Source organism: Pleurodeles waltl, chromosome 3_1 (assembly GCF_031143425.1).
Source record: "Pleurodeles waltl isolate 20211129_DDA chromosome 3_1, aPleWal1.hap1.20221129, whole genome shotgun sequence".
Taxonomy (NCBI): Eukaryota; Metazoa; Chordata; class Amphibia; order Caudata; family Salamandridae; genus Pleurodeles; species Pleurodeles waltl.
In genome coordinates, this window is record NC_090440.1 from 1,050,453,302 (window position 1) to 1,050,476,844 (window position 23,543).

A 23,543-nucleotide genomic window follows, 5' to 3' on the forward strand; every position below is an offset into this window, starting at 1 on the left:
ATGGCCCTAGCTCAACTGCAACCTGGCCCTATTGGAGTTGCCTACGGACTAAATGACTGCAATAGTAATCCCAGTGTTGAAGCCCTGGAAACAGGTACATAAATGGGACTCCTATAGGCCATTATCAATGTTAAATGTGGACGCGAAGATCTTGGCTAAAGTCCTAATGATCCGCCGTTGGGGATGTGATAACAGAGTGAATACACCCAGACTAAAATGCCTTTATGTCACACTGATCTACTTGATTTAACCTTGGGGGACTGTACAACAATCTGGTGCTGGTGTCAGGGCTGCAGGTCCCGTTAGCAGTGGCCTCCCTGGATGCTCATAAAGCATTTGATTCCACAGAGTGGCCTTATACATTACCGATCCTGGCAAAGATGGGATTTGGTCCCAAATTCTTGAAATGGGTCTGACTATTATACATGAAACCGTGGGCAAGGGTGAGAGTGAACGGGGTCCTTTCTGTGGTTTTCCCGTAAGAGAGGACAATGCATCAGGGTTGTACTGTGTCACAGCTGCTCTTTGTTCTGGTCACAGAGCTGCTGTCTGAATGGATACGCGGAGATCCACTGATAGAAGGTTGGCGGTGGCGTACAGCATGGGAGGAGAGATAAATCACTGTACGTTGATGACATACTGTTATACCTGGAAGACCCTTATAAGTACCTTGACCGTATCAGAGAAATATTAACTGGCAAGTCCTTGATTTTCCTGGTGGGGAATTGGACAGCAGAGATGTCTCTCTTTTTGCCCCTCAAGGTGGAATAACCCCATTTCAAATGCTTCTGCCTTTGGATCTCTGCATGTCTCCAGCCATGCACTTTGTGGATAATACTACACACCGTTAGTTTGGAGTTTGAGGGAAGGCATGAGAAACTGGGAGAACCTACGCCTGTCGCTACTGAGCAAAGCGCCAGTCTTTAAAATTGCGACACTACCGAGGTTCTTCTATATAATGAAGAACATGTCATACAGGCTACCTAATAGCTTCTTTAAGGCAATAGATGCGCTACTTAGAATGCTTCTCTGGCAGGATGGAGCGCCGAGGATAGCGCTCCCACCTCCAAACATCTGTATATGAAGGAGGGATAGCTCAACGCAACATGTGTAGATATTATGAGGCAGCACAATGTTCCATAATTAAGGAATGAGTTTTTGCACCGTTGACAAATCCAGAAATCTGAATGGACAGGGTGATGATGGGGGCTAAAGGATATTTGCATATCCTATACGGAAGGGAAGCGGAGGAAAGACGTCCTCCCAGGTATCAGTCTGATGGCAGAGCAGTGGCATCAACCTCATAGGACAATGGGATGGAAAAGAACACTGAGAGCAAACACCCCTCTATGGGTGGGATACACACTGCCATGAGTGGCAACATTGGAGGGCTTCAGACAGTGGGTCTCATAGGGATCAGCACACTGGTAGATGTTTGAGGTGCCAACGGCATGGCCTCACTCACACATTTTCAAATGGAATATAGCATGCACCCATCACAACAATACGGACCCCTCCAATTAAGTCATGCACTGAAAGCACACCTTGAATTGGAGGAAGATACAATGGAGTCAACCTTGCTGAAAAATAGGTTGCTAGACCGCACCCCCCCCCCCTTTCCCCCACAATCAAAATGACATCACAAACATACCAGACAGTTATGAGGAACACATCAAAAGAATTAGAAGCGTTGAGGCATAAATGGCAGACTGATGTGGGTGAACTAAAGGACGATGAGTGGGCAGATGCTACAATTCCTTAAATAGGTAGCAATCAAAGCCAGGAATAAGCCCATACAGCTTAATATTTTACACAGTATATTGCACAAGAACACAATTAAAATCTATAGGAAGGATTACAGATTCGCTTTGTCTATGACAGTGTGGACAAGACGGAACACTATATCACACACTGTGGTACTGCCCAAAACTGACCAGGTAGTGGGAGAAAATTCACCAGGGCTCAGTAGAGACTCCTGGCATCAGATTGAAGAGGTCAGCGAGAAGAGTGCTGTTGGGAGTATGGCCAGAAATAGATGCCAATTCATTAGATTAATATAGATAAAGCTAAGGCTTCTATTGGCGAAAAGATATCTAGCACACAGATGAGGAGCTGTTGGTCCCCTTAAGATAACATATTGGGAACGGGAAATAGGCATATGTTGCATGCAAGAAGATATATGAAGGCAGAGGATATCCCAAGAAACTTAATAAAGCATGGTCAGGATGAATGAGCATTTAGGAGAGTTGAGCATGGCAACTTAGGGAAGGGAAGGGCTGGGTCGGGGAGGGTGAGTAGTATGGCTGTATTATGTTCTGTCTGTATCAGTAAAATAAATAAAATACTTTTTTTTGTTTTTTTTAAATGGGGAAATGATCCATAATTATAATCCTCCTACTGCCCCCTCTCAACTGTGATGCCAAACAGCGAACAGGTTGGGGAAGTTGGTTAGGGAGCTGATTAATCAGGATCATTAGAGATTATTGTGCGTCTAACTATCCTTACTCTAATCTAGGTTACAGAGTCAATTTGCAATTATAGAAAATATGGTACTAGGAATATCAGACTGATGTGGAAAAGCATTCAACCACATGGACTGTGGTGCCCTGAGGGCAACATGGATACATTTTTAACTCCAGCTGCCTTTTGTGAATAGAGTGTGGGCAAATTATGAGAATAAAGGTTAATGCACCCAACTCGATACCGAAAAGAAGACCAGGAAGGGATGCATCCTCATGTCCTCCCTTTTTTGTTTCAGTAACAGAACTGCTCACCCAGCAAGAAAAACTGCTCACCCAAAAATTGAAGTTAGGTGAAGTATGGCAGCGATCAATTGAATTGGGTTAAGTTAAAAATTAAATTGTATGACAACTATGCAATCATTCTTACTGTTGGGACAGCAAAGTCCCCAGCATGGTGACAGACACGCACCCCTGCCCTGTTTGCTCCAGCAACAAAGATGTCTGGATCCCTGGTGCAGATTTTAGTGGTCATGGACAGATCATGTGTGTGTTCCATGACCTATGCCTGTTTCACAGATTATGGTCTAGTTGGACCAGGAGGGATGCCCAAAACTCTATCCTCATAGTGATGAAAGGCCACTGCCTTCAACAGGAGTTAAGCAGCATGAGTGCATTGGTGGTGGCAGCATACCATGTAGTGATCAGATGTGAACATGCTTTTTACCTGTGTCACTGGAGTGAGGACTACATTCTCACTTATGTAAAGGTCCCATGCTGTGTGCTTAACTAATCCTTGGCCTACATTGGGTTAGTATGTAGTGCTGTGCAGAATGTGTGTGTGCTGTATGCATGTGCATGGTGTATGTGTGCCTGTGAATGGTACAACACATGAACGTTTCTCTGTTCCATTTTAGGAGACACACACTGGAGGAAGAAGAGCCAGGCTCTTCAGTACACTTCAAATGGTGTTCTTTGATTCAGAGAGAGGTCTGGGCAAATCTGAGGAAAGAGATGGAGCGGATAAGTGAATCATAAAAAGTAGGCCTGGGGTCCTGTTGTAATCTTTTGTTACATATATCACTGAGGCTGACATCCAGATATGAACCTCTAGTCACTCCCATGGCCTGTGTTGTCAGGCTATCGGATTTGGAGTAGATACTCCTGTGATAGACTGCTTTCTGGAGAAAGGGCAGGGTGGAGGAGTGCACACTTCAAAAGGAAGTACACCCCCAACACAAACGTCAAAGATTCAGACCATAAATCACATTTGGGAACTGGAAATGGACTATAAGAAGGGGAGTTTGAGGTCCCCGAAATGGTCAACTGTAAAGCAACCAGCAGGGTTGAATGAGGAGGAGAAGTTCTGCTAGACTTCTGCCTATGACCAGGGCTGGAGACTAAGGCCTGGCAGTCTTCAAGCTGGGTGAGGGCTCATCACCCAGGGACATCCAAGACCACATGTCCCTGGAACACCAATGCCTGCCTGCTTGCCAAGACCAGTGGGCCCTATAAGAAAGAGGAGAGCACTAGAGGGAGCGAGGTCCAACTGGGAATCCTGGTGAGTGGATCCCTTAAGCGAAGTGTGAGGAGACAGCTGCTGCACAGATTAGGCTGCCACTCGTGTGCAAGATCAATTCGGCAACCCTTTAAGCCAGAGGGGTCTCACCAAACTTAGCTGTGGTCAGCATCAGTGATGTGCTGATCGGGACATACACCATGTGGGGAGTGAAGCTGGCAAATGCATATACCGGTGGGGCCACCAGGGAGGTTACTGCTATGCCGATCAGGCTTTCGCTTGTGTGCAGAGTAAGGTTGGTGGCTCTATATGCCAGGTGCGGCCACTGGAAAGGACAAGGACCATTACCAAGTTCAAGCTGTTGTCATAAGGAGGGACCGCTGTAGTGACCCGTGCAGACCCAAGCCTCTACTGACAATCTGAACAGGAGCAATCTACCCCCCACATCTGAAAAGGATAAGAGGAACTTACTGTCTCATCAAAGGAAGTGTTGTGGGCACCCAGAGCTGACCTGGCTAAACACAGAGTTCTACTCACCAACAACTATCACTACCGCTCCCTCTGGAGACTCCAGTCACACCATTCCTGCAGGAGCAGGAAGGACTGATCTCAGGGCCAGAAAGCACCAGGGGAACTTGTTCTGCTACACAGTGCTTTGGGTGCTGGAAAACTTTTGACTTTTATCAGAGTAGGAGTGGGACTCCTGAAACTCTGACTACAAGTGGAGCTTAACCTGAATGTCACCTACTGTGAATAGGGAACAACCACTACAGCTAGTGAGAAGGAAATGGGATTCAGGGACCTGCATACCGAACACTAGACCCATGACCTCAAGGGACTGAGTGTACTGTTTGCGTATGCCATGTTAAATAAAGTATTTGATGAAAAAATAATTTATTGCTGCTGTTACTCGTACTTTGAGTTGTGAGTCAGTGTTCACCCCCTGTATCCACCTCCCCCAAGAAGACTTAGACTGCTCAATCTACTCTTCCACTGAAAGTTAAGCACTGTAGGTGTACTTGGCACAGTTGCTCAGAACCCAGTATAAGTCGGGCTCCGGTACCTCAGGAGTTAAAGACATCAATCCCCACAGTTGGGCCTAGTAGCTCCCGCTTGTTCTGTGGTCTTCTGAAAGGGGTTCTGAAACATACAGGCCATGTTGAGATTATATTGCAAGCTACTCCCCGTGTGCATGGAGAATCTGGAACACTTTCTGGATACAAGGTTAACCACTCAAATTGTAAATATGTGCAATGGAACTCATCCTGCTAGGCTAAACTTGAAATATTAAAAGTCAAATATTTGGGAGTGAGAATTGTTAAATCAAAGAAGGAGAAGAAGAAAGGCAATTCTGATCTAGTATTGACAAAGAGCAGAACTTTATTTACAAAATGAGACAGTCTGTATTTGACCATAATTAGGTGGAACACCACTTTGAAGGTAGCAGTTCATCCAAAGTTTGTTTTTCTTTTTCAGACCCTTCCTTTGTATGTTGAACTATCCTTTTTTAAAGAGTTACAAACTGAAAATTCTAAGTTCATCCGGGTTTCTAATCCCCCTTGAATGGCTTGGCAGAAGATTTGATGAAGCTTAACTAAGGGTGGGTAATCCTCTTTGACCTAAAGCAGTCTTCTACCTAAATCTATCTGACTGGGCCCCGCAGTTGAGGAGGAAGAAAGCTCTTTTGACACTTGAGCACAAGGAGGATCCCTTTTGTAATAATAATAGGGCAGCTCTTCCAAAACTGGGAAATTGTACATGCTAAGAACATGCTCTCCTATCAAGTACTTAGCCAGAGGATCCCACTGGTTACTGTTCTGTTCAATAATCAGGCATGAACAATATTAGAGGACTGTCTATAAAGCATAGAACTACATAGCTGTAGTGTCCGCTGGGTTTGAGACGAATCAAACGCAAAAGGCCAAGTATTGCTGTCACAAAGAAGCAAATGTTCCATGCTTCAACCGCAAAATGACCCTTTTTAATGAGCGAACAGCATTTTTTTTTTAATTATTGTTAGATTTTCTCCCAACTCTTTTTGAACTCGTAACTTCTTTTAATAAATTACAGAACCCTTAGGTGCGAGTTTGCAAGACTTGATTCCATTCAAAATTAACAAAGAGAAGCTGTTCACAGCTGAGTGCTTTTCTTTTCACATCTGAATATCTTAGGCAGGAAGCATTATCAACACTTCGAGTAAAACCATGGGAATTTAGAAAATAATTTTTGCAATTTGAAAGACCATTCTTAGACTACACTTTTTTAGATAGATCTAATAATTAAGTCTCTATAACTTCTATTCAGAGTGGAGGGTTACATTCCTCGTCCCTACTCTTTTTCAATCACATTCATAATCGCACTCTAGATTTAGGACCTCAAATTTTCAGGAATTTACCTATGTGGCAGCAGAAGTAGATAATGTAGGTTGAAACTGATCAGTCGCTAATATCATCAAAAGATAGGGTTTGGTAAGTGATCACTTTTTTGCATTGCTTCAACTGAAAAGACACAGCCTCAGTTAAAAAAAAAAATCCTGATAATGTTATATCTCAATAATTGTTATGAGGTTCCACTTATCTGACTAAGAAAACAGGCCTATCAGCGAAGACCTGCCAGCCAAATACACGAAAATCCACTTCTTTGATACATTGTACTTTTTAACACTCCTGCAACCTGAGCAACAATAGATCAATAACATATAATCGTAAATCACTGCTGGTACCTGCATTTATGTTTAATAGAGTAGAAGCTTTTGCCCTCTTCACAATATATGGCTCGGGCTGTCTGATGAAGTTAATAGGAATAAATAAAAGCTAATTAATAAAAAGGATCCTCATGCCTGGAGTCAGGAGGAAAACAGCTTTTTATGATGATCACCACAAAGGACTTGAGATCATAAGATAGAGGAAAGGAATTCCATTTAATCATTACTACGTTTTGGCTGTTCTCAAAATGTATAGTTGCTTTCGTTTCGGGGTTAAAGTTTTCATTGTGATATAAATGCCCAGGGCAGTATCTGTTTCCTTGGCTCCGAGCTGACTTTTTTTCAGTGCGTACTTTGGCCAGTAGCATCGATGTAGCATCTTTCAGTCCTGTGTTTCGTGTATTTTTCTACAACAGATTTTTTTTTTTTTTCATGCAATTCAAACATGTCTTTTTAATCCTCGTCTCTCGTTTTATTGTTCCACCCGCAACATCCTTCACGACCCCCTAGCAGAATTTGAAATGAAACGTCATTGGTTCTTTAGGTAATTCTGTTGCTCAGTATCTAGAGGCATCTGTGATCCTGTGTTACATATACTGTTTGTCGATACAGAGTAAACAGTTATCGAACTCCTAGTAAAATGTATAATCTGCACATTCAATAATGATACTCAGGTGGGTCGACAATAATGGCAGAGCACGTCAATCATACAACATATGTTTGGTTTGAATTACAGTAGCTTTGAAAAGAAAATGTTTCTGAACTGCCACTGGTTTATACATTTCATGTCCTTGTTCTCTCAGCATCTTACAATCGTGGAAACAAGGACTTGATTTCAGCTTGCATGTGAATATCTATGGTGTGTGAATCTACAACAGATTCTTAACACTGCATTTCAGTTCTGCCCGACCAACACACAAATGCCGGCTGGTAGGAAGGTCCAAGATATTTATTCATTTCGGCATGCTCAGCACTTGGATACCAAAAAGCTGTCACCACTTTCTGTCTCCAACTGCTCAAAAAAGCATGAAAACATACAAATTATTTAAAAATATGTTAATCCTTCCATTCTTAATGTATATCAATCCCAAGCAACAACCTTAGATTTCAAATAACATGCAGGAAAAACACATACATGTTGAGTTTTTAGCACACTAAAGAATTCATTGTGGCTCACAGACTTACATGCTCCTGGATTTGGTGTCAGAACATCTCCCTGGAAATTTATTACCCATCTTTTTACAAAAGAAAACATTTGACATTTCTCTGAGTTATCCCTAATGCAGTAAAGGTATGCCCAGGTGTTTAATTCCCTGCTACTCCAAATTAAGCATACCAGGGACGTATCTTGAACAGGGTGTGCAGCTTTCACCTAACTAATTGCATGATACTCCCGTGTTAGGGGATAGATATGTCCCCAGAATGGAAATTGCAATAACAGAAGAGGATTGGATTGATTATTTTTCTGAGATATATAGTCAGGCTAGCGATACAGAATCAATAGAGTCCTTAACGAGCCTTGCCATACAGGAAAATTCATGCATGATTATAACACCCCAGTTCACTCTAGAGGAGGGAGTAGAAGCCATAAATTCAAGTAAAGTGGGGAAAGCCCCGGGCCCTGATGGTGTCCCAGTAGATTTATATAAGGCAAATATACAAGTATGGGGCCCCCTACTGACGCAGGTATTGAGGGCTTCCTGCATGCAAGGACCACTACCATCGTGGTTAGATTCTATTATTGTCCCTATATATAAAAAAGGTGAACGCCTCAACCCAGCTTGCTATAGACCAATTTCCTTACTTGATACATCAGCTAAATTAGCGGGGAGAATTATTCTGAATAGACTGCAATCCTGGGCTGAGAAAAATGATATTTTAACTGAATTCCAGTATGGCTTCCTCACCAGAATAGGTATGGTGGAACAAGGACTGAATTTAAATATCATAATCGGGAAATATACAAAGATCAGGGAGGGTAATTTGTACTTGGCCTTTATAGATCTATCTTCAGCATTTGACTGCGTAATACATGGAAAACTATGGGACATCCTAAGTAGCATAGGGGTAGAACCGACAATAATACAATTCATACGGGACCTGTACTCAGGATGTAGAGCAAGGGTGAGATATGGGATAAGAGGAGAATGTTCCAGGCCTTTTGGTATATAGAGAGGAGTACGTCAAGGCTGTGTATTAGCTCCACTCCTGTTTTCATTATATATAAACAATTTAGAACGTGAATTAGTAAGTAAATGTAGAGATCTCCCTCAAATAGGCCATCGCCCTATCCCGGCCCTACTCTACGCAGCCGACGCTGTACTCATGGCCCGGACTCCATTAGCCCTCCAAAAACTTCTAACTACTTGTATAACTTTCACGACAGACTGGGGTCTCACTGTTAATCGTTCTAAAACTTTTACAATGAACTGCGGTAGGAAAACGAGTAAGATCTATAATATTACTACACAAGATGGAAAAATCGATACAACCCGAGCATTTTCATACCTGGATATAAGGTTTGATAAACAAGGTTCCTGGGTACCCTGTGTGAAAGCTAAAAAAGTACAGGATTATAAAAACAATGGCGGCCCTGAAGATCTTTTAAAAAAGACTAGGGGTAATTACCCCACATAATATGGTAAAAGTTTATAGAGCCAAATGCATTCCGGATGCCATGTATGGATCAGGCATCTGGGGATATACCAACTGTAACCTGATCCAAACGGTGGAAAATTATTTATTTAGATACTTGCTAATGGTACCAAATGGCACCTCATCATACATCAGCAATGCTGAATTAGGGGTTCCTTTCCTAGCCAACCTAATAAAGATACAGCTATTATTACTATGGCAGAAAGTTTGGACTTCAGAACACACTGTACCAAACAAGGGAGTTCTACGAAATTGTATGGCATCAGTACGCTCCTTAAGAGTCCCAGGGCTGAGGTATATCATGACCTTTGGAAATATGGGTCATAAAGAATACTATACAAACCCAGAATTACTGGAAAGACTGTCTAGGAAGGAACTGAGGGTTTTGACCCTGAAGTATCTAGAAGATCAGCGATGGGAAGCAGAGTCAAAAAAGCATAGTGTCATGTCTAACCAACTAATCCTGTCCACAGAGGGCATGCGGCAAAACCTCAGCATCGTTTTGTCCTTACAAGATTAAGGCTAGACACGTTCCATCGTTTAGTAACTTTTCCGAGTATGAATGATTGGAGTGTAACTCTAGGGGCATGTCCTTGTGATGCAAAGGCTGTACAAACTACGATACATGTGGTCCTTTTTTGTAAATTCTATGAAAAACAGAGAAAGTGCTTGCTAATACTTTTTTTAAGATCCATTAATTTGCGACAGTGTTGCACTGCGTACATTAATTTACAGACCTTATATTCCACTGAAATATGTGGAATTTTAGCAAATGTCCTATGTTCTGTAATAACAGTAAGAAAGTCCATGGGTGTACTGGTACCAAGCTAATCAGGCTATTTAAATACTCGCGATTGGATTCATTAATATGACAATGTATTTTTGGTATTTATCCAGGTCACTGTATTTATTGTGCTTTTATACTTAAGATGTTTTTTTTATGTGCTGCTTTTATGACTTGTTGGAAAGTCGAATAAAGTTTTATGTATATGTTGAACTGCATGATTGATTCCAGTCCACATTTACTTGCATACAATATAATTAGTGGTACACTTCTTTGATACAACTGTAACCAGCACAAATAAAACTAATTTGCATGCTCCATAACCTTTGATTAAAGGTATCCTTTTTGACCACGGTAGCTACCAAAAGACCCGGAAACTGAAAGAAGTCAGCATAATGTTTGTGAGCAGGGAAAGGAGCTGAAGTTGTGGACCTCAAAATAGGATTCATAACGCATTCTCTCATCACCCTCAGCTCATCCAATCAACTCACTCACTTACTCAGCCATCCATTTACATTCGCCTATGCACCCAGCCGCACTCACACAAGCTTGCCAGTCGGTAAAAAAAGATTTCAAATAGAATGGCCAGATCTGCTGGATTTGTCAATAGGTCTTGCTGGCATGTGTTAACACATGCATCAGCATTTAATCATACCTGTGTTTGACCTGTGTTTGGATGTGTGTTACTGTCAAAACCCTTTACAAAGGGCCATAGCGCATGCAGGGGCTACATGGTGGTTGAGGACTTTCACTCCTGATGTCCTAGTTTGCTGTGTGATACTTCAGCTCGTGGCCAGAGCTCTTACGAGAGTACGAAGTTGTCAGTGGCATCTTAGTAATCCTCAGGGACTCCAACAGGTGCAGGTCACAGTGGCCTAAACCCTTGACTAACATGGTTTTGGAAGCCACTCCTGGCATATGAGGTTGCCTATTTCAGCAGTCTCGAGCTCCGCGCTCTTGGCCCAAAATCAAGTCATCAATGAACCCTATGGCGTATGAGGTCACCGCCGTGCAGAGGGGCAGCCTGGTGCTTCCCGCACATCGCTGTCAATACAGCTAAGAACACAACGGCCCCTTCCTGGCAAACAGGTATCATAGAGCCGATACGGCGCACCGCCTCACACCTCACTCAGGGAATCCTCACATAGCGCTTCCCACTAGTCCTCACTCCCTCCAATGCTCTACACACACTGGTCATGGCAGACAGGCAGGCAATGGTGATCTTGGGGTCCTGGGGATGTCTGCTTTTAAAGCAGAAAGAGACCAGACCTGGTCACAGGCAGAAGTCTTGCAGAGCTTCTACTTCTCACACATCCCATTTGTTTGGTAGAAGTCAAAGTTTGAGGTCTCAACTGCCCTTTCTTTCAGTTTATTTCCAGACACCAAAATGAAATTTAGACTTTGAATCTTAAGTTTTATGTTGCAGTTCTGCTCATGTTGAAATGGACACCTCTTTTACTTCTTTCCTCAAGAAGGATATGTGTCGCAGCAGGGAAGACTCCTAAGCTGATTATCCCACAACACAATCAATGGGAGTGTCTAGAGTTCACTCTTGATTGTCAGCCACAGTGAAATATGCATCACAAGGCTAATCCCAGACCCCAAGCTCTACTCTTTATGATTCCCTCATCAGCCCCATCCCTCTTACAGAGATGTGTGTCCCGTCCACTTCCTTGTGATCTATCACTGAATCAAAGAACAACCTTTTGAAGTGTAAAGGGCGTCCCTTTGTTTTTCCTCCGGTGTGTTCCCCCTCACTTCACAGGAATGCAGAAATATATAAATCTGTCTGGTGGGTTTCCTCTGCTACTCATGTCTTCACCAGGCAGCCTTGTGCTTCTCAAAATGGAACCCAGGGTCCTTTACATAATGCACCACTGCAGACACATTTTGTTCAGCACACTTTCTGTCCAGCACTGTTCCGCCATTCACTGCACGCTTACATGTAAACATGTATTTAGCACACACTCAGTCTGTGCTCACTGTTCAGCACTGACGCTGTTCTATGTTTAACCAGGGTGTTCTATTTACAAACACACATACTGCCAGCACACACATTCACCATGTGTGCGCAGTACAACACTTTCTATCCTTCATGTATGGTACTTCATGCAAGCACACATACAACCAGCACATGCTTTCATTGTGCATGTGCTGCACAGCACTACTTCTCTCATGCAATGTATTACTCCCTGACATACATACACCTAGTGCATGCACTACCCACACATCCACTCCAGAGTACTGCATAATACCTTTACTGCACCCTATCCTAGGGACACATACAACCAGCTCAGTCTCACTACTCCTGAACTGCGCAGCACTTCACAGCTACCTGATGTTAGCCAAGGGTGAGTTAAACACACAGCATAGAACTCTTAAAAAGGTCAGTGAGTCTGTAGGCCTCACTCTAGTGACACAAGGTAAACAAGCATTAGCAAAGCCTATAGGTATCGGCAATCCAAAAGCTATTAGCGCTGTCAATGTCAATGTCTTTAAGCCACATTAAATAGCATCAGTGCTGCTGTTCAGCATGGCTGAAAGGCACGGGAAAAACCTTAATAATGCAGCTAGCGCTGGCTACGTTGTTGCACTTTTTTTTTATTACTTCTAGCCATGCTGTAAAGCCAAGCTGCACAGCAGTTCCAATGCTGTACAGCATGGCTACAAAACAAACAAAAAATAGCCCTCAAAGGCAAAACCTACTGGATTAGCCAATTCTTGTTTTTTGTTTGTCAAGGAATAGAGTGCAGAGTATTTGCATAATCAAGCTTTACATCAGTAAAAGGTTAGCGCTTTGAATCCATTGCTTTCCAAGTCAAAACAAAAACACCTCCAACTTTCGTGTTATTTGTGTGCTCTTACTGGGAAATCCTGGGTGCCAGCCACTGTGGTTGTTGTTAGCCACACAGTATCCTTTAGCATGTTTTCATTGCTTTTCTCACTGCAGCCACAAAATGGCGCTCTTGTACTCAGTTTGTAGTAATCTCTATATTATGATATTATGCACAATGGATGTATCCTATTTTATTGCTTTATGGAGGTGTGTAATTTATAAAGTACAAAATAACGATATTAATTATCATTGGAAGCACGTATGCTTCCAAAGAACTGGAATTTGGTTATTTTAGGACATGTTGAAAAACAGTTGTACAGAATGCATCCTATCCAAAGTGTTTTACATAAAGGCGCTACTTAATGTAGAAGATAGTGATAGTAAAATTACCTTTTCTAAACAGCCACATTATGCTATTTTTAGGAAACAAATCAGGTTTCTGAAAACGTTCAGAGGCTTGTTTACAAAAACAGTGAATCTGCTCCTGTGTCCTGAATTTGCCACAATGGTTGGAGGGACAGGATAGGGTGTCAGTAGGGTGGCAGTGTGGGTGAGATGCCTTTAAGTTCGCATACCCAGGATTTCTAACATGCTATGTGCCAATGCCAGTGCCAGTTGATGTATTTATAATTCACACATCATTTAGTGTAATAGAAGGCAGACGGGTGGAGAAAAGCCAAAGACAATTGAAGGCAGCGAGGGGAAGGGAGGGTAGAGACGAAATAGACAGGGGCAGAAAGGTGAAATAGAAAAGAAGCCACAGGTATAAGGGAGATGGCCTGAAAACACAAGTACTCCTATGGAATGCTTGAAGACAAATAAAAAATAGCTCTGAAAACCTGGAGCAGCTGTCCATGCTCTATGGGAGGGCCAAACATGAGAAGAGGGGATGATGCCTGTATGCCATGACAAATTATATCAAAGCAAAGGAGTTTGATGCTGGGTTATGGGCAGCTTTACGCCCACAGACAGAACACAACACGTCACTTCAAAACAGCGCATGCACTGTCGAACCGAGACCTAAAAAGGTCCTGTTCATTACTGCTGATCCCTACACAGTATGTTGCCACCACCACGCTCATTCTGCTTAACACCTGGTGAAGGGAGTAGCCTACCACCACAATAAAGGTAGCACATTAAGCATTCCTTCTGATCCAACAAGACTGCAAGTCGTGAGACAGACCTATGTCATGGGGCACATGTATGATCTGTATTCTCCAATGACAAAAAAAAACAAAAAAAAACACAACAGTATTAGGGATCCAGACACCAGTACAGTTGGGCACCCAGGGGAGGGATACACGTCCCCTACCATGAGGAGAGTTTTTCCATACCAACATCATATTACAGCCACACCTATTGGATTGTTTTACACTATACCTGTTCAGGTAAAAGCAATAAAGTAACTAAATCACTTAAATGGGTTCACCGTACGATCCCCACAACAGCCTTCTAATTCTCGTCAGCGCCTCATTAGTTTTTAACGCAGTCGTAACACACACTATTCATTTGTGTCAATAAATGGGTTCAGGTAGAATTCTTCTTCATCCATAAAGCCTCGCCACAAACCACACTTTCTGCAAACGTAGCCAGGCCTCAGACTCGTACTCTGCCCTTTTAAAATAAACTGATATTTATATAGAGGGAACTTAACTCCATCTCCTCCCACCTAACGATGTATAAGTAGCAATAAAAAAGTTGAAGAGAAAGTAAAGCCATAAAACTCAGGTGACAAATACAAGACATTAACATGGCAGGAATTACGTTCATACTCAAAAATGTATTACAAACCATTTCACCCAAATGACTGGTAACAGTGATGTTTATCATTCAAAAAAATGGGAAGGGAATAGTTCTGTCACTCCTGAGACAAAATGACCAACCAATAGCTGAATGCAAATGTAGTATGCGATAGGCTGGAGAATCTGCACTATGTTTGGAACTACTAAATAAAGTTTACATTTAAAGTTTTATACTTACTGATAAACACCATTGTAGACTAAAACTTGAGACACCAAGGTTGCAAGGAATGCAATAGCAATCCCAAGACCAAATCCACTTCTTGATCTATCAAACGTCCACCAAAGCCCAATAGAAAGTGCTGCCAACGTAAGGGAGAGCTGCATGTTATTTGCGAAGTCCACTTTCTGTGATCACCATTAAGGAAAAGAAAGTCGTAGACGAAAAAAGGAAATGTATTCTCTACAATACAGAAATCGGATTTATCCCACAAAATGAAACACCAGAAATACTTTTGATTTTACGTTAACGCTAACAGGAGCAAAGGCTGGAGATGCGGCGGGTCTAGAAATGTTACAAGAAGTCTGCTGATAAATGCATACAAAAATCGCCTCCTGTTACAAAGGGGTCCTATCGTGTTCCTCCTTTTTGCATAAGCTGTAGAAAACCCAAAGACAGGGAATAATTCTTTCATCGAGATTACTAAAAGAAAATCCACTATGAGTAAAGGAGACATACCTTATTACACCAATTATGTTATGGTCTACCTGCTAACGAATAACAGAACTGCTGCAAATCACTTCTGTAAATTGTTCAGTACTACTTTCGGAAAGAGTTGCCCTCGTCGATAGGACATGTGGGGACACGGGTGTATTCACTTTAAAAATTGTTTTTAAAATGTTTTAAATTGGATTGTGACTTGGCTATCGAGAATTCTATAGAATACAATTGGTTTATAACATGCTGCCTTTAACATTGTGTTCAATACCATTCAGAAAATGTAACCTAATCTCTTGGCCACAACCAAGAACTGAAAAACAAAAGCATTTAAAGTAAAAATAAGTGGGAAAAAATACTACCACCTTGGGCACTAGTGTTGTGGTGTACGTGGGAGTACATCAAGGGCAGGGCAAGTGTTGTAGGGTTAATGTTAAAATAGAGGTGTAAATAAAGACGACATGCCAGTAGCACGTAGATACTGCCCGTTTTATTAATGTATGAATGATCTATTGTTCATTCTGGAATTATATTTTTCTACTTGTATATAATTTTCTCCGAATAACAAAGAAAGGAAAATATTCCCAAAAAATGCACTATCACCAAAATCTAGCTTACATAGTCTACTTCAAATGTCACGACAAAGAAACAAAAACAAAAAAAACAGAAAAACAATTCTGAATTTTTAATGTTGGCAGCACGGAGGACTAGATAAAGGCGTACCGCGTTCTTGAGCAAAAGTGAACATGTTCATTTATATTACTACCATCTACCAGAAGCCCATTTGAAATTGCTGTTTTTTTAGTTTATGCTAATTATTACTGACCAACAAAAACAGACAAGTACATGAACTCTATTACTGACCACAAACAACTTGCAGGAAAAGGATACAGCGCTGGCGTGATTTATACCCACAAAGACTGCTACACATCGCATTACACTGGACCACTCTCTCTTGAATTTATGCGGCTCTCCAAGATGTCGGTCAATGCAAGGATACAAGAGGCCAATCGCAGCTGTAGATAAATGTGGGGGGAAAAGCATATGGTCAATATAATGTGCGAACTGCAGACATGGTACTCTTGACGAAAAACAAGTACACGGTTGTCATCAGTTTTGTTCACAAGGGGACCAGGGTAATTTTCAAAATAATAACTGGAGTGCAAACACTGGTATCATCTTCCTTAAATAAAAAATTAAGGGCTGCTCAATAACTAATAAATCAAACTTTAAAGAGAAGCAATAAAGTTTATAGGAGCTTAGTCTATCTGACATGAGGTTTATCACTGTACGTTGGATCTGCATAATGAACGCAGGGCGACCAATTTAGTTACATTGATTTATGTAATGTTTAGTGTTTTTTCACAACAAAAATTAAAACTTTAAAGTACAGATGTATTCAGTCACCAGAATATACAGCAAGTATGTCTTAACGTCTATCAATTTTTAATTTCGAATTCTTGGAGTGCTGCATTCCAAACAGTATCCTTGATATGTGTCTACTGAATAAATGACCCTGCCATTACATAGGTCTTTGCAATATGGCAATGCTGAATTATTGAGTTTAGTAATTCTTTATTTGATAATATATTAACTCCACTGCTTCCTAATCCTGTTCAAAGTCATAGTGAATGGAAGATGTGTTTCCTCCGTCCCGCAGCCCCCCTCAGGACAGCACCTGCCCTTAGTGAGTCTGGAGGGGAGGGTTTGACAGGGGAGTGGGGGGGGGGGGGGGATCTCCATTTTCTTTTCAGGGGAGCCCCCTCCAGTTTAGTTACGCCAGTGATTGCCACAGTAGTTCCTGGTACTGAACAAAACTACTTAGTGCGCCAATATGCTCCTTGTGGTAGAGAAGAATGCGATCACTCACAGTAAAGCCAGACGACAGATAGAGAAATAGAAGTTTAACCCCCTGGGTGCCTGGTACGAACTGGTCTCGGCCACGGTTCCCATGTGCTGAGGACAAGACCAGCTCATCCTGCACCCAGCCCACTGCACTCCCCCGTGGGCCTCCCACCCACACCCCACGTCAGGGATGGATCGGGAATCGCTTTCCCTTCCATCCCCGACCCCCACCCATCCCCGCAGTGACATCTGCTGACAATGTCAGAGGTCGCCTCCCATGGTGCTGGAAGCTCAACTTCCAGTGTGATCGGAAGAGAAATGCCAAGCATTTCTCTTCTGACTGGGAGGTGGAGGCAAGCAAAGGCATGAAAGGAAAGGATAGGCCTTTCCTTTCATGCCTCTGTAAGCATTTCTGCAGCCCGATCGTGAAGCGACTGGGCTGCAGAAATGCCCACTAGGCACCAGGGATCTTTTTTTTTTTTCTTCACTTTTTTTTTTAAAAAATTGACTATTTATATGAGAGGAGCAGCCCATTTGGCAAGGGCCGCTCCCCAGGGGGGCAATATATTACTAGGCCTTTTATGCCCCCCGGGGGCAGATCAGCCTACTTTAATTAGGCTGATCTGCCCCGGGGGGGAGGAGGTGGGATGAGGGGCAGAAGCTACTAGACACCAGAGTTTTTTTTTTTTATGTTATGAATGAAGAGCAGTGACCCCCTTGATCAAGGGTCACTCCCATGGGGGCAATTTATTATTAGGCCTTTTCAGCTCCCCCGGGGGCAGATCAGCCTATTTTAATTAGTCCAATCTGTCCCCAGAGGGGCAAAAGCCACTAGACATGAGGGAGTTATTTTTTGTTAATGTTAAGAATGAAGGAGAGCGACCCCTTGAGCAAGGGTCGCGCCCCTGGGGGTCAATTTTTTGTTTGGCTATTTCTGCCCCGCCGGGGGCAGATTGGCCTATTTTAATTAGGCCAATCTGTCCCCATGAAGGGCAGAAACCACAAGACACCAGGGATTCTTTTTATTTTTTTACATCAGTTTCACGCAATGTGAGCGATCCCTTAGGCAGATCAGCCCATTTTAATTAGGCTGATCTGCCCCCAAGGATGGCAGAAACCACTAGGCACCAGGGATTTTTTTTTTTTTACTAATGGGGAACGACCCCTTAGGCAAGGGTCGCTCCACTGGGGGACAAATTTAATTTGGGCCATTTCTGCCCCCCTAGGGGGCAAATCAGACTATCTTTATTAGACCAATCTGCCTCTAGTGGGGGGCAGAAACCACTTAGGCACCAGGGATTGGTGTGTGTTTTGTTTGTGGGGAGCAGCTCCTTGGGACGCTCTGTATGGGGGCAGATTACTGTTGGCCATTTCTGCCCCCCTTGGGACCGATCAGCCTATTTCTGTAAGGCCCATCTACCCCCAAGGGGGCAGAAAGCCCACCAGAGACCAGGGAAGATTTAGTTTTTTTTTCAGAAAAGGGGGGGGGGGGGGGGAGACATGGCCATACCCACACCCCAAATAAGTGGGGACAAAGTTGTTCTACCCACTGGTGGGCAGATGAGACAATTACCCCCGATACACTCCCTGGGGTGGCAGAAAGCCTACTAGATGCCAAGGAATAAAAAAAAAAAAAAAAAAATAGTAGGTGGTGGCTACCAACCGGTATGGGTATGCCCCCACCCCAACTGAAGGGGTAATAGTCTTTCAGCTCACCCCATGCACACTAAAACATCTCCTCCCACAGCAAGCAAGAGGACATTTGATTATTTGGGGTTTTGATTATACATTTGGGCCATGAGAGCTTGTCGAACTCTCAAAATCGTCCCACTTGGAATGGTGAGGGTTGCACTTTTTGGACTTTGGGACGCTGCCATGTCAAAAAATCTACGAGACCTAGACACATCTGAAAACTAAACATCTGGGGGAGTCCAGGGTGGTGTGCTTCACATGCACCCGCACCATTTTCCTACCCACAATGCTCTGCAAACCTCCAGGTTTGCTTGAAATCACACATTTTCCCCACATTTTTGTGATGGAACCTTCCGGAATCTGCAGGTATCCACAAAATTCCTACCACCAAGCATTTTCGCATCCATACCGATAAACATTCTGCCCCATTTGTCAGCCTAAAAACGTTTCTTCCCAAACTGCCCTTTTGGACCCACTTTGGCTCCCGCTGAATTTCAACATGTTTATGCCTCTTCCCTGTCACAGGCACTTGTCCCACCTACATAAGTGAGGTATCATTTTTACCGGGAGACTGAGGGAACGCTGGGTGGTAGGAAAGTTGTCCCGGTGCTGTGATTCCACAGAGAAAAGTGGGGAAACACATGATTTTTTTTTTTTTTAGCTAAATTTGAGGTTTGCTGCTGAGGATTCTGGGTAAAAACAAAAACACAGGGGGGTCCACGCAAGTCGCACATCCCTGGACTCCCTCGGGTGTCTAGTTTTCGGAAATGTCTGGGTTTGGTAGTTTTCCCTAGACGGCTGTTGAGCCCAGGACCAAAAATGCAGGTGCCCTCCCCTCTGCAAAAACAGGTAGTTTTGTATTTGATCATTTTGATGTGTCCACATAGTGTTTTGGGGTATTTCCTGTTGCGGGCACTAGTCCTACCCACACAAGTGACGTACCATGTTTATTGGGAGACTCAGGGGAACGCTGGGTGGAAGGAGGTTTGTGGGTCCCGTCAGATTCCAGAACTTTGTAGCACCGAAATGTGAGGAAAAAGTGTTTGGTTTTTTTGCCAAATTTTGAGGTTTGCTAAGGATTCAGGGCAACAGAACCTGGTGAGAGCACCACAAGTTACCCCATCCTGGATTCCACTAGGTTGTCTAGTTTTCAGAAATGCTCAGGTTTGCTAGGTTTTCCTAGGTGCCGGATGAGCTAGAGGCCAAAATCCACAGCTAGGCACTTTGCAATAAACAGCTCTGTTTTCTTTGGGAAAATGTAATGTGTCCAGGTTGTGTCTTGGGGCATTCCCTCTTGTGGGTACTAGGCCTACCCACACAAGTGAGGTATCATTTTTATCGGGAGACTTGGGGGAACACTGGGTGGAAGGAAGTTTGAGGCTCCTTCTCAGATTCCAGAACTTTCTCTCACCGAAATGTGAGGAAAAAGTATTTTTTGCCAGATTTTTAGATTTGCAAAGGAGCCTGGGTAACAGAACCTGGTGAGAGTCCCACGTCACCCCATTCTGAATTCCCCTAGGTGTCTAATTTTCAGAAATGTATAGGTTTGGTAGGGTTCCCTAGGTGCCAGTTGAGCTACAGGCCAAAATCCACAGCTAGGTACTTTGCAAAAAACAGGTCAGTTTTCTTTAGGAAAATGTGATGCGTCCACGTTGTGTTTTGGGGCATTTCCTGTCACGGGCAGTAGGCCTACCCACACAAGTGAGGTACCATTTTTATCGGGAGACTTTGGGGAATGATGGGTGGAAGGAAATTTGTGGTTCTTTTTAGATTCCAGAACTTTCTATCACCGAAATGTGACGGAAAAGTATATATTTTTGCCAAATTGTTAGGTTTGCAAAGGATTCTGGTTAACAGACCCCTCTTAGAGCCCCACAACTCACCCCATCCTGGTTTCCCCTAGGCGACTAGTTTTAAAAAATGCGCAGGTATGTTAGGTTTCCCTAGGTACCGGCTGAGCTAGAGGCCAAAATCGAAAGCTAGGCACATTCCAAAAAACAAATCAGATTTCAATGTAAAAATGTGATGTGTCAATGTTGTGTTTCCTGTCACGGGCACTAGGACTACCCACACAAGTGAGGTACCATTTTTATCGGGAGACTAAAGGCTGTTTTTTTCATCTCAATTTCAATATCTCTTTATTTAAGCTATTATTTTCTGTAGGAAAACCGTGTAGGACCTACACAATTGACCCCTTGCTGAATTCAGAACTTCGTCTACTTTTTAGAAATGTTTAGCTGTCCAGGATCCAGCATTGGTTTACACCCATTTCTGTCACTAACTGGAAGGAGGCTAAAAGCACACAAAAATAGAAAAAATGGTGTATGTCCCTGTAAAATGCCAAAATTGTGTTGAAAAAAGTGGTTTTCTGTATCAAGTCTGCCTGTTCCTGAAAGCTGGAAAGATGGTGGAAAAAAACCACAAGCCTTCTTCTGCAGCCCTTTTTTCACATATTTTGGAGAAGAAAAAAAAACTACATTTTAGCTGTATTGTGGCTAATTTCTTGGTCTCCACCAGGGGAACCAACAAACTCTGGGTACCTCTAGAATCCCTAGGATGTTGAAAAAAAGGACGCAAATTTGGCATGGGTAGCTTGTGTAAACAAAAAGATGAGGGCCTAAGCGCGAACTGCCCCAAATAGCAAAAAAAAGGCCTGGCACCTGAGGGGGAAAAGGCCTGGCAGCGAAGGGGTTAATAAATACAAAATGCCTTTGTTTACGTCAGACCTAATTAGAGACCCAATTCTTAAAGAAAGTCACAAAAGTGCACCCATGGTATAGGTCTTTGAATTGGTGGCTTTCATGAATTCACAAGAACTTACAGAAGTAGACCAGGAAATCGTACTCCTAGAAAATATTTGTGAACTTTATTTTACCACGAGCAAATATGCATGTGTAGATTTGCTCATGTGGAAATCTTCTGAGCGTTTACAAGTTCACTTTCCCTCCATCCACCTTTTTCCAACCCTGGAAGAACTTCTGCTTCTGCCATTGTCAGGAGTACATTTCCAACCTTTCTCATTATGGGAAAAGATTAGAAAAGAGCTGGTGAAAAGCCTTAAAACATTCAAGTTAGTAAGTTTGCAGACTCAAAGGCATTCCAGCCCTGGAACTATTGCTTACTGCTTCCTCCAGCCCCAGTATGTAGATCTGCGGAAAGGTGGCAAAATAAGCAAATTGCTATAGTAGGGATTTAAATTGCAAGTATTCAAGCCCTACTATAGAAGTAGCCCTGGCATAATCAGAGAGGCTACTATTAGAGCTCTTACATAATGAGATTGCTGCTATAATTTGTTGCCACATTACATGGCACCAAAGGGAAAAGTAGATTTGTTTCTACAGGACAAGCAGATTTAAGAAGGAATCTGTCCCATAGACAAGTAGATATTTTATTAAATTCCACATCCCTGCAGGATAATTGATACAAAAGGCTTGTAAGGTTTAAATGTTAGTAGGTAAGAACCCACTGTTAATTGGTCAAGCTTTTAGTGCTGGCTAGCATTCAAAGCTACATTTTATTTAGGGCAATTGTTTAGTGTGAACCAGGGCCCAAAGGGTAGTCCAGCTATTTACATGACAAAGGGGCAGACAATAAATGAGGTAACCATGGACTACTCAAAATGTTTACAACTCCAATGATTATGCTGCGGTTGATGAATTTACAAATGACAACTTGAATAAAAATCCTGCAACCATGAAAAAAAAATGTAAAATATTTGAAACATAATTAATTTACTGTACGTTATCAGTGTTCATGGCAGACTAATGAGAGTTGATCATTGACAGATCGACCAGAAGGCATTGGTATTGTACATTTCATAAATATACTTCAACAAAAAGGAACTTTCATAAGTTTGTAGAAGGAGAGGACATTGCTGAAAAAAGTATGTTAGGTGGAGTAGGGATAGTCCTAGCAGTCGATATATGGCAAGTACATACTGAGTGGAGTGTATTTAAGGCAAAATGTCTGTTTAAAATCTGTGGTGAGCTTCTCTTTCCAGAAATGCAAGACTAGGACTTTGGGTTGGTCTTAGACTACTTAAGATACCAAACTTGTTAGCGATCAATGTGTTGGTGCTGAACTATATGGAGACAAGGGTAATTTTTGCAATTTCATATAGCTGTCAGAAGGAGCCAGTGCCCATGAGGGTAGGTGGGGATAATGTGGACATCCTATCTGTGGCTGAGGGATAGACGGGCAGCAGAAAGGTGGGGAGCATTTATAAAGTGTGGCATCTGGTAAAATATTCAATATGGCGTTGTAGTTGCACATATAGGAACCTGGAGCACAGATGAAACACTTGACTGGGCAGTAACGGTTTTATTTTCCAAGGCGATTCAGTTAGCACGATGCAGTGTCTTTATTCTTGGTCATGTAAGGTCATAGTGAAAGTAGACCAGGTAGAGTATACACAATGTGTCATGGCAGAGGCAAAACACTAAGTTCATGTTAGATTGGCGAGATTGCATCTGGTCGCCAGTCATGAAAAAACAAAACAAATGTTATTTCTGTGGAGGGTTTAATCAGAAGTGTGTCTCAAAAATCCAGGATTGGACATACTATGCCCTGACAGGGTGAATGTTTCATGTTAA

At 42.6% G+C, this 23,543-nt stretch overlaps 1 protein-coding gene across 2 annotated transcripts in view; it reads right to left on the reverse strand.

Annotated features, from left to right (window-relative positions):
* INSIG2 (insulin induced gene 2) overlaps positions 1–23,543 on the reverse strand; it is a 118,515-nt gene that overhangs the window by 74,599 nt on the left and 20,373 nt on the right. For both annotated transcript variants that reach the window (XM_069224340.1, XM_069224339.1), the window contains exons 3-4: positions 16,306–16,430; positions 14,938–15,104 (exon numbers count right to left, since the gene is read on the reverse strand). In XM_069224340.1, the coding sequence (XP_069080441.1) occupies positions 14,938–15,104; positions 16,306–16,430 (292 nt within the window). The remainder of the gene's footprint in view (positions 1–14,937; positions 15,105–16,305; positions 16,431–23,543) is intronic.